The 13229-nt window shown below is 33.4% G+C and overlaps 1 protein-coding gene across 1 annotated transcript; it reads left to right on the plus strand.

The window, feature by feature from the left end:
* Window positions 1-5481: 5481 nt before the first annotated feature.
* Window positions 5482-6756, plus strand: LOC107792912 (acetylajmalan esterase). Its single transcript, XM_016615172.2, has one exon. The coding sequence runs from the start codon at window positions 5532-5534 to the stop codon at window positions 6663-6665; it is 1134 nt and encodes a 377-aa protein (XP_016470658.1). The 5' UTR covers window positions 5482-5531; the 3' UTR covers window positions 6666-6756.
* The last annotated feature ends 6473 nt before the right edge of the window (window positions 6757-13229 follow it).

The following is a 13229-nucleotide window of genomic DNA, read 5'->3' on the forward strand; positions in this document are numbered from 1 at the left end:
TCTTATCCATGACTTGTTCTGCTAAATACTTGATATATAAATGGTTAATTGTAAAATTGTTAAGAACCTGACTTATTACCTCTTGCTACAAACTGTTGATTATTTGCGACTCCCATGCTTAGTATAATACCTTATTGTATTATTTGACCCTAGTAAGTATCAAGTCGACCTCTCGTCTCTACTTCTTCGATATTAGACGAGATACTTACGGGGTCAATATTATTTATGTACTCATACTACACTTCTGTACTTAATTGTATAGGATCTGAGGCAGGTACATCTAGCTATCAGTCGAGTGCGTGCCCCTGATTCATAGTCCGAGACTTCCACGGTGAGCTGCCCCTTCCTGTGTCTTTTAGCAGCTTGATGGAGTCTCTCTTTATTTATTTTTGCTGTCTATTCTATTTGGGCAGTAGGATGGATTTATTCTTTTGTATATTCTACTAGTTGCTCCCAACTTGTGACACCAGGTCTTGGCACACACATTAGTAGATGTTTCTTTTGGGTTGTATAATTATTATCGAATGTTGCATGTTATCACCTGTTTTTAATTGCAAATTAAGAAAATGTTGTAAATGTTTTGGGTAAGTAAAATAAGAATTTACTAATACTTTCGCGTTGGCTTGCCTGACAACGGTGTAGAGAACCATCACGATCTGTTATGCAGATGGGTCGTGACAACATGGTATTAGAACACTAGGTTCACGTAGGTCTCACAAATCATGGGCAAACCTAATAGAGTCTTGTGGATCGGTACAGAAATGTGTGTATTTATCTTCGAGGGGTTATAGGGTGTTAGGAAAACTACTCTTTATTCATTTCCTACCGTGCAATGGTTGGTATACTAAATTTTTCTCTTCTATTCTCTCACAAATGATGAGGACACATACGACTAATGTTCCAAACCCGAAAGAAGCTACTCCCCCATTGCGAGAGGTCGAGGTAGAGGCCGGGGGAGGGCACCGACCCGAGGTAGGGGACGAGGGCATCCCAGAGTTATCCTAGTAGTACCACCAGCAGATCCTGCGGAAGTTCCTATCATCGAGGAGCAGGGCAAGGTGCCCGCAGCTGAGCCTACCCCGGCAGACTTTATGACAGTACCAGGTTTTTAGGAGGTCATGAGCTGTATGTTGCGGTTCATGGATTCTATGACTCAGGCTGGTTTATTTTCAATGCATCCAGCTGCATCACAGGTAGGAGGGAGAGCACATACCCCTACTGCTCAGGCTCCTGGACACGCAGCTGCAGTGTATCAGACTTCGGGTACACTACCCGCAGATAGGGCCCAGCTAGTTGCTGCAGTGGTGCCCCAGCCCAGACCAGCTGTGGACGGTGGCCCGCATAAGTTATTGGACAGATGGACTAGACTTCACCCTCCTATCTTCAGGGGTGAACATCATGAGGATGTCCAGGACTACATAGATAGGTGCAGGGACAGACTGCATAACATGAGGATATTGGAGTCGCATGGGTCGACTTCACTACTTTTCAACTTGAGGGCAGGGCCCGTAGATGGTGGCAGTCCTATGTTCTTGGCAGGCTAGCAGGTTCTCCTCCCATCACTTGGAGTAAGTTCACACAGTTATTCCTAGACAGGTATATTCCACCCTCTAAGAGGGAAGAGCTACGATATTAGTTCGAGCAGTTAGAGCAGGGTCCGATGTCGGTGACCGACAATGAGGCGAGGTTTTCTGAGTTATCCCGCCATGCATTGATGATACTCCCTACTGACACAGAGATGATACTCCTTACTGACGCAAATGCCCCTATATTTTTCAATTTGTGACTAAATCCATCGCAAAATTTTGACTGTATCTATCGCAAATATATTGTGACCATGTATTTTCCGACTGAACTTTTCAATTGGAAATCCGTCGGAAAAACATGATTTCTGACCGATTTCCGATTTATTTGAAGGTCGCAATTTTGCTATTTTTAGCAGTGAATTATTCTTGTTGAATTGAACCACTTATCCTTTAAACCACAAATAAATTTAATTGTTACCTAATTTTGGGGTAAACAGTTTAGCGCCCACCGTGGGGCTAATGATAATAGTGGTAATTTGATACGAATCTCCATAACACACCATATTTTACGCTTGTTCTTTGAAATCTTAATTTCAGGTCAGTCCAAAAATGTCAAACTCTTAGTCTGCTCACTTGAACGTTGGCGCTAAGTTTAGCCATCGCGGCGAAAATAATAATTTGGCGCCCAACAACGATGTGCCTCCTACTGATCCCAATGGCGTCCCTTACCAACTCGACCGATGCTAACTCGCATGTGGCCATCAACGTCAATTTGCCAACTAGTCCCGAAAATAGTGTTCGTGGGGACCCCGACCAACAGCTCGTGAAGCGCCCGAAGGTGAAGGTGATGGGGTGGGCCTGAAGTTTGATTTTCGAACTGATGTAGGCTCAACAAGCGGCAATAGCACAGCTGCAGAATCATAACCACACCCCCAACCGAATCGAGCACTAATAATCCCGGGAAAGCACCCGAAGAGACGAACAAATTACCGAGAGACCGGGAGAAGTCGAGCTCGGGATAAAGCGCGTGAAGTTATTTCAGAAATTTTCTTTAAAGATGTGAAGCTCATGCAGCGACATAAATATGATTGTGACATTGGCGTGTGTCGCATCAAAGTGACTTTTGTTGTTATTTTTGTGTTGGTACGGTTTGTAACTTCTTGTGGGTGTCATGCATTTTACGTGATTTTCTGCGTTGTTTTAGTGTGCTAATTGGTGACTCTGTTATTACTTGATAAATTGGTTGTCTAGATAAATTTACCTACATTGAGTTATTATCTCTTATTTTGTTGAGTTGTTGGTAACATAACGAATTTACATAAAACAAAAATTGTTATCATACTTTACTTTATTTGAATTTTTTATAAATTCTAAATAAATAAATCGTTATAATGCTTTACTTTATTAGAATTTTGATAAATAAATTTTGAACATTTTATTGATAATTGACACGGATACGATATACATGGTGGCATGAGGTCTTTGTCGTTCAGTTGTGGTGTTTATTGTGATACGAGGTCTTTGCCGTGCGAGTGTTACTTATATTGTGACACAAGGTCTTTGCCGTGCGAAGGAGATTGATAGTGTGGCCACGGGATGCCATGTGTATAAGCTTTGTGATTTGTGACTGCTCATATTCAAATTATGTGGCATGGTACCTCGGAGTGGCTCTTATTATAAATTCAGTATTGGAACGGCTTGATGCATGATTTGAACTGTTATTGTTTTGCTTAATTTATTTTACTTGTACTTTTAACTATGTTTGATTATTTTAATGTTTTATCACATGTTTACTCTTTGTTGCCATTTATTGACTTTGTTTTCCCTTAGCTTTATACTTATATTTTTCACAGTTTTTTTCTATGTCTAGTGAGTGTCTTGACTTGAACTTCGTAACTACTCTACTAAGGTTAGTATTGATACTTATTGGGTAACGACCGTTGTGTACTCATACTACACTTCTGTATATTTTGTGCAGATCCAGGTATTGGAGGTACCAGTTCAAGGCAGTGAGATTTTCTTTTGTCCGTGAGGATCCAAGGTTGAGCTGCTTTGATTGTCGTAGTCCCTTGGAGTCCTTTCCTTACAATTATACCGTCAAATTCTTTGTCTGAACATTATTGTATTTTTAAATGTTATCTATGTATTCAATTAGAGTTTGTGACTCTGTACTTCATAGTCTTGGGAATTTATTGTGATTATTGCCGTATAGGCTTGTATCACCTTTCTTTCCGCATGTATATACTCTGCTTCATAATCACATGTTTAATTGGTTAATTGTTGTAAGCTATCGGCTTACCTAGTTTTAAAGATTATGTGTTATCACAATCCTTAAAATGGGATTTTGAATCGTGACATTATCCAGCAGCAATTAGGCTTCCACATCATCCCTCTCCTTCCTATTTTGATCATTCTGCACATGTAGTACTTGTATAAGTGATTTACGCTTAACTCTTTTATGGCCATCATTAAAATTAGGGTGAAATTCAAAAATATTCAGATTTATAATTGGTCGTTCAAAAATAACCCAATTTCAAAAGTAATCGAAATTTAACCACTTTTCATGTAAAGATAAATTTAAGCGAAAACACTGTTCAAAACCTGGAAAATACGCCAGTATATTATGCTGGAGTTCCAGCATAAGTATACTTGAACTCCAGCATATTATATTGGAGTTCCAGGATAAGTATGCTGGAACTCCAGCATAATATGATGGAGTTCCAGCATAAATACACTAGAACTCCACCATAATATACTAGAATTCCAGCAAGTATACCGGTTCAGCATAATACACTGGAGTTTGGAGCACCGGTGCTCCAGTCTCCAGTATATTATACTGGAGCAAGCAAAGTATACCGGAAGTTCATACACAAGTGCACCGAATTTCAGTATATTATGCTGGACCGGTCTCTGTTGCAGCAAAATAGTGGTTATTTTTCATTGAGTTGGTAAACGCTGACTATTTTTGAATGACCAGTTCGAAAACTGGTTATATCATGCTATTTTAACTTAAAATTATAAACCTAACAACTAGTGTATATTTTTTTGTATATGTGATTAGTGGTTGTAATTATTTTATCCGACCTGCAAAGTTTTTGAAACCTTAACGCTATGTGTCCAGCGGCCCCAATACATTATCCGAAAATATTCATTTTGAAAAATATATACGACTCCTTGTTTAGCTGTTCAACGAAAAGTATTTACAAAATATCCGAATCATTTAAAAATTATAATTAGGGGTGTCGCAGTGCGGTTTGGCTCATTTCCATAGCTACACGCCAAAACCCTATTAACAACTAAGATTCCCTTCATATTAGCATAAAGACTTAAATGAGGGCAAGTGGATCGGAACAAGAGACAAGTCTACTTCCAAATATAAAATAAGCATAAACATAAATATCCAAAAATATAGTATCAATGCTAGTCATCTGTCAGTCAACTTTAACTAATATTTCTTTGGCTAGTTTAATTTGACTGATTTCTGCGATAATTTTGTCCTTCACAGTTTAATTTTACAACTTTCTTAAAGTTAGGAGTATATAAGCTTTTCTAAAATTAAGATGTAGATCTATATATCAAAAATGTATATGACTTACAATTTCTCTCGTATCAAAATAGAGAAAAAGTTTACAAAACCAACATTTTAAGCAAAGCATTGTTTGGACTATCGAGAAAGAAGTCGTGGAGGTTTTAGGACAAAGGGAGTATTACAAGCTTAATTATGGTTATTAATTAATTTTATATGTCATCTTTTCGGAGGACTTAGTAGTACACGTTTCGAAATTTTTAAATATCTTATATCTATATGAGCCAAAATAGTTATCAAAATAGCACACTAAATACATAAAACAAAGACTCCAATTGAGTCCTGGATCTAGATCACGAAAAATTAGCTGATGCACTATGTATTGAATCACGATCTACGTCATTTCCAAGCACCTCTATTCATCAACTCTATATATTAGCTCTATATTACTTCTACTTTTCAAGCATAAACATTTTTCAATGGCTTCTCTATCTAAAATATGTTTCTTTCTTTTACTGATAACCTTAACCTTCCACTCTTCTCCTTCTGCTGCCCAAACAAAATGCGGCATAACTTCGGTTTACCAATTCGGTGACTCTCTAGCTGATAATGGAAATGCCATCCGTTTACCCGGCGTCTCTCTCGTATTCAGTACCAGCAAACTTCCTTATGGCGAGACCTTTTTTAAGAGACCTACAGGCCGTGCTTCAGATGGCCGTATCATTAACGACTTCATTGTCTCTTCTCTTAACCTATCCTTCCTAAATGCTTACTTGAACAGAAACACTTCTTTCAGCCAAGGCGCCAACTTCGCTGTGTCTGGCGCCACGGCATTGAATAACGCTTTCTGGGCTGCTCGTAATGTCACGTTGCGTCCTTGGAACAAGCATCTCGCTGCTCAATTAGCGTGGTTCAAATCTCATCTGCAGTCGACATGCGGCTCTAACTGTGCACAAACTCTAAAGAACTCTCTTGTAGTATTGGGTGAATTCGGTGGAGTTGACTACTTCAATTGTTTCTTCCAAAACAAGCAATTACCTGAGATCCGGAGATACGTTCCTCCTGTTATTGCCGAAATTACGAGAGGCATCAGAGATGTGATTCAGCTTGGGGCAGCTCGCATTTTGGTTCCAGGTGTTTACCCCTTTGGATGTCTACCTGTGTACCTTAACAAATTTTACGTGCCTAATCCATTGGCTTACGACCCATTACGTTGCTTGGGAAATCTAAATGTTTTCGCTTCATACCACAACATTCAGCTGAACATAGCTCTGAAAAAACTACAACTCCAGTTCCCAAAAGTTAGAATCGTTTATGGGGATTACTATGGGGCGCTTACGACTGTTCTTAGCAGAGCTTCTAGCTTTGGATTTAATCAAAACACATTGCTCTCTGCTTGTTGTGGAGGCGGCGGAAGATATAATTACGGGAAAGCATGCGGATCAGCTGGTGCTACAACTTGTCCTAATCCGTCTCAATACATCAACTGGGATGGGATTCATTTGACAGATGCAGCTCATCATCATATGGCAGATATTATCGTCAAGGACATGCTTCCGAAATTCGGGTGTAACAACTTTAAGGATTCGGGTATACTCATGTCTAGTTATTGATTTCAAAGTTTTCTTTGTTGGATAATTGGATGTTTTGACTGTGAGATGTATCTTTTCTTCTCCATCAAGAAGTATAAAAGAAATTAATAAATGAATGAATTTCACTTGAGCGTTGAATATTCCTAGAAGTATTGTGGTGAACCAATTGTCACGCGTTGATTGCAAAGAGTATTATATTAGGAGTGGACTTATAATTAAGTTGAATGGACTTTCTCACCTAATAGGCTAGACTTTTGGGTTGACCCCATGCTTAGAGTTAATTATGACATGAGCGATTATCATCCAGATATGCTTGCATGTTGCATGTGGTAATAGGACTCTTAGCATAGTATTTATGTTATTTCCTAGCTACTCTACATGTACTTATCTTCGATATGTGATGTACGTATCCCACGGGTGTACCTCCAATTATAAATAGATATTAAAAGCTCTATGATTTATTGAGCCATTCATCAAAATACTCTCATGGCATTAGATTAGCCTGTGTTGCTGCCGTTGAATTCTCCTAAAGGCTCTTTGTTTCTCATAGTAATATTTTTCAATCTATATTTTGCATAATTTTAGGGGTTACACGTGCGAGGCACGTGACATAGAGACTAGTCTTTATCTATATTATTATAAAAGCATGAATACAATGTCGGTTTACAAAAATAACCTTATAATATTAAGCATAATAATTTATAGTAAAAGGATATAACCGGAATTCTAGACATTAATTAGCCTTATAATCCTATTAGTTTTAGGACATATACTACACGTTAGAAATCCTTCATGATGAATCTCACGATCTCACCTAACCTATGAGCATTAAGTTGGCACAATTAAAAAATGTTAGTAGTTTCACGACAAATATTTCAAAGAAATAATATTCTATTATTTTGGACTTCACAAATATTGTTAGAATATAAAAACTACCAGCAAGCAAAAAATCAAATTGATGTATATGCATTAGTTTATTTCCTAAGCATTTAAAACATGAAAACCAAAAACACGTCAAAGAAATATGCTCTAATTTGATCAATACTATATATATATATTATTCAGGTATTTTTGAAGTTTCTATTACTAATTTAATTTGAAAACATATTATAATGTCCTATTACTAATATAATTTGATAATGTATTATATTGTTCAAATCCATTTAGAAATAAAGAGAGTCTATATCTTTTGTATACTATTATAAAAGTACGAATATAATATTGATAGACCAAACTAGCCATAAAATATTAAACAAAAGAACTCATAGGGAAAGGATATAACTGTAATAACCTATTTTTTGGACTACAATACCTTCTATGTTAAGTTTTATAATATTTTAAATTAGTGAAATTTTGTCTATTACATTCTTATTAAAAATATGTAGGAATGTTTAATAAAATCAATTTCATAAGAATCCTCCGTATTGGCAATGCATTCTCACTCCATAATATCCAATAGCAAGAAAAAATAAAAGTAATGTTAAATTGATTACATAAAACTTTGAAATTGAGAAAAAACAATTCCCACGATATATTTTTATATTATACTTGAATTGTTTTCTACTCAAATAATATTTTTTTAATTAATATTTCGTGTAATATTGAAAAATATACCAATTATGAAACAACAACCAAGAAACTATTTAAGAATATTTAAGAAAGAGAAAGAAAAATGATTCGTAAGAGTCAATAGCACTAATGATTCTGGAAATATAAAGATTTAAAAGTGAAATGTCATATCGATCTTTTTACTCTTTGAAAATAAAATTTATGGTGGATAAAATTATAATTAAGATTAAATATTCAAAAGAAGAGATGAACTAATGTTAAGAATCTAATCAACATAAAATAAATTATTTTTTTATGTTAAGACCAAATAATTATATCTTTCAATTAATTATTTAGCAAGAGAATCCAATTCAATTATTTTTAAATTCATAATATGAGTAAAATTATTTTTCAAGTTAAAAACAAATCTTAGGGTACATAAATTTATTCCATAAAAAAGAGCGTTAAAGATTAAAAAAACTAATCACATAGTAAAAAAGGTTAGTATATTATTAAGAATCAAACGGCCATACAAGTGCCTGAGGAAGCACAATCAAAGCTAAATCTTGAAGAAGAACAAGCTTTCAAGACTATATTATAAAGAATCGACTCTGGTATAGGGGGATTATCCTTTGTAGATGCCTCTAGGGGAATCGAAATAATTTTTCTATGTCGTGCATTACTTGCAAATATCATATCAAGAGGCATAATACTGTTCACAATAATAACAAGTGGTGTACCAATAAGGATTTTATTATGAGGTCACTCACTTTAGACTTGATATACCTCTTCAAACAACTGAAATAACCATCACAAATATAACAAAGCAAAGCAATGATATGAAATTTAAAAGGAAAGCATAATTGATAATATGGAATAACGCGCTTATAGTTAAATGTCAAATGATCGAAATAATGCACAGAGTTCTAGAGATATATTAAATATCAATAAACCATTTGATGAAAAACTAATGGTTTGGAAGATGATTTTTGTTAAGTACTATCAGTAGTTCCAAAATGAACAAAAGAAGAGATTGTTCTACCTTGCCAAAATTATACTTATGGAATCAAATGAAAAAGATTCAACTATCAACTTTTTATAAAGTAAAAACGAATCCAATATTCAGTGACTTCTTGCTTCGTATCAGAAACGAAGAAGAGCATCCAATAAAAGATGAATCGGTTCTTCTAGAACACTTAGTTATCAACCTTAATGGTAATAGTAGTGTATTTAATAACAGAAATATTTCCATCATTAGATTAAAACGCAATTTGTGCAAATTGCATGATAGAAATTTAAAAACTATTTTAGCTAGCAAAAATGAATATGTCGGTCAACTAAATAAAAGGTTGATTCCGAAGTTTTATGATAAAAAACAAAGTGTTTTTTAGTTTTTGACTCACCAGAAAATGATATCAACAATTACTACCAAGAAGAATACTTAAATACTTTAATACGAAATGACCTTCTACCATACAAGTTTGTTGTGAAGTTTATTTTTCCTTATCTATGTTAGTGTCACCGTATATATAATAGACTAAGTTAAAATTGATCTTCTATTGCATATAGATAGATTTTGAAGACAAATATGATTGTCATGTACTGAAAGACTTATATTCGTCGAATAGCTTATGTAATAACACACAAATAGTATATAGAAGTTTTGACAATAACACCATATATGCAAAAATTATGATATTGGTCATGTGCTCTAAGTATATTTTTATCCCCGAATTCAACTTTCGTCTTCCTAAACTAAAGAATATACTTTAAATTTGTGTGTAAATAACTTTCGGTAATAAATAAAGCACAAAGACAAAAATCCTAAATACTGAACTATATTTACCGCAATAGAAGGAAACGTATACTAAAAAACATCGTCTACAAAGAAATGTTCAGTAAGATACCATCACATTAAATACTTTTAAACTATAATACATAGTTATCTAATTAACATAACTAAATTGATCATTTATGTAAATTTCTCATGATGTCTTTTCATTTTGAATTCAGGTATTATGCTAATGTAATAATATTTTTTGATATTTAAATGATTTAAATGTTTAAACCATCACGTGCCATTTGTAGATACTAGTTCTTATAAAAGCACGAATAATTTATGCTAAATGTTGAATGACTAAAATATCCCTTAAACAGTGATCAACTTTTATAACCTTAAAAATTTGTATAATTTAAGGATATAATTGTAAATTATTTAATGTAATTTGTTTTCAATTTAAACTACACTATACGCCGATCTTATAGCTGAAGTCTCTTACAAGTAACCATCGCAATGGGATTGAAGCCTTTCTTATTCAAACGTTTGATTCCTTGTGGGATTCTACCACAAATTATCTTAGTATTTAAAGGAAGCTGAAAGTCAATAATTTTATACAAAAGGTTCCATACGAAATTGATGTCACAGGGTGATTGCTACTTTAATAAATTGTGTATTTGCTTCTTGATAGGGTAGGTATTCCATAAAAGTAGTGGTTTCATATTTAGCTTATCAAGGCTAATTTTATTATCTTAAATTTCATTTAATGTACGCTCCCCTAATCTATTTTATTCTTCATGTTTTAGATTCTTAGGGTAATACATATCTTCTTTGGTGGTAAATTAACTATATGCCTTTACTAACTATTCTTGAAATTTCAAATTATGAGAACATTAACGTTTGCAAAATTTTGCCAGTTTTTTAAATTATATTTTACGTACGTTTCATGTTGATAGGTTGCAAGAGACTCGAGTTACGAGTTACTCGAAGATAATATTATCGTAAATTCTTTATTCTTGATTGTTAAATTATGTTATTCTAATATATTCTACTATTGGTTCTTGATACGTATGTATTTGATAATTTTTGCTTTGATTTTATTGCAAATATCATTATATTAATTTATAGACCAAAATAATATTTTCTTATCACCTGTTTTAGAAATTTATTAGATATAATAAAGCACGTTAAAAATGAATATAATTATAATATTCTATATACTACACAATATTTTTTTTCTATTTAAACTGCAAGTTTAGTTCTAATTATAATATGAGTCAAACATGCAACAAACTCCTAATAACTCCTACAAAGTTGTTTCGCTTCTTATTTTGGTATGTATCATATATAATTGATCAATTAACTTTAGACTACACCTATGAGATAATCTCAGACCCTTAAAAACTTATTCCTAATCTATATGGAATTATAATATCATTCAAGTATCCTCCTTATTGCTAAAGTTCTAAAGTCATACCAGTTAGACATGAATAAAAATATTTTTAAACACCTTTAATCATAGACAACGAAATCACATAATTATATGCCACAAGTATATATTTTTACAAGGTGCAAGTCTTGTTGATGTCTCGTCAAAGAGTCCTAGACTAACGTATAGTTAACATGGGAAACAAACTTCAAACTGGCTCCCATGTCCAATGGTAATAGCAAGAAAAATATTTTCATCATTAAGTGAAAATGTAAGTTGTGAAAATACATGATGGAAAGAGATGTCTTAGCAAATAAAAATAAATATGTCGATACTAAATAAGTTTTTGATAGTTACATTCTCTGGTGATAGCAAAACACTTTTCAATTTTCACTCCACTACCAATAACTTAATACTTACATATTTTGATACTATATGACCTTCGCTATACATATTTCTTGAGAAGATTACTATACCAAACTTAAAAAAGATCTTCTTTATACTTAGGTTGATTTTGAAGAAAAGGACACCCATCATGATAGTGATATGAACTTTATATCCCCCAATTGCCTTATGTAATGGTACAATGATAGTACGTATAGAGGTTAGCCAATAACGTCTCATATATGCAGAAATTATAATGGGCCAACGTTCTTTAGGTATTATGTTAATGTAATAACATTGATTTTTAACATTTCAAAGATGTAGCGTTGTATCCATATCAATTCTTTACAAGGATTATTTCTTCTTGTATATTCTAATATAATTAGTTTCTTATCCCGTCACATAAATAATTGATTGAAGATTTACGTGCAACGCACATACATAGAGACTAGTATATATAAAAGCATGAATGTTAGAACACTAAATGTCAAGCGATAAAAATACCCTCGAAACGTTGATAGACTTTTATACCCTTAATTATTTATATATTAATTTTCATAAGCAATCATAAGAAAAGGCTACAATTGAAAGTACAACACTCTAATCTAATTTCTACATCAACACGAATATTATCTAAGGATAAAATTCCTTTTCAATTTAAAGTCAAGTTAGTAGTATTAAATAGAGGCGGATCGACATTAAGTTGGTACAAACTTCCTTTAATTCTATTCTAACTATATTATAATAATATGTCCAATATGCAGTAAAATACGCTACCTTAAACTCCCACAATGTTATTTTAGTTCTAATTATATATGAATTAAATTTATGTATCAATTTGTGAAGGATTCTACCGACTTGCAACCTAGATATCTCATCAAAGAGTCTGTCGACATGCAAACCTATCATCTAAGACCATTCGAATTTTAGTTTGTCTGGGATTAAATTATTGCCCATGTAAAAAAAGAATAAGCCAAATATTCCTGTAAAAAAAAGCTACGTATTATTTTCAGTTTTTTATTAGGCTTGATATGAGTACAATCAATTCTTCTCTATTTTAACCTGTTTTGCACGAGGAACTTGTATTGTTCTAAGTCATGGTTTACATCCTAACAAACGGCAACATGCCTATATGTTACCTCTCGCCGTATATGTTCCAGAATGACATGTAGGTTTTTGACATAATAAACTTCATACATATTAGTTTTATGCACCTTTTTTTTATCATATTTAAAGTTTGTGACAGATAGAGTTCAAGTTGAAGTTATGTGAAATCCATATATGTTTTGCCATTTTATCGTTCCTAATATTTGGACAGAATCTTCTGTTCTTCAGTTGTTAATTTGTTGCTTTTGCGAAGCTATTTACGTAATTTTCGTTTCTTGTCAGGTATATATTTGTTGCAATATCCGTTGAAGCGCGAATGAAGTACATATGAACTGGAGGA

The sequence above is a fragment of the Nicotiana tabacum genome, chromosome 5 (genome assembly GCF_000715075.1).
Source record: "Nicotiana tabacum cultivar K326 chromosome 5, ASM71507v2, whole genome shotgun sequence".
In the NCBI taxonomy this organism is placed as follows: Eukaryota; Viridiplantae; Streptophyta; class Magnoliopsida; order Solanales; family Solanaceae; genus Nicotiana; species Nicotiana tabacum.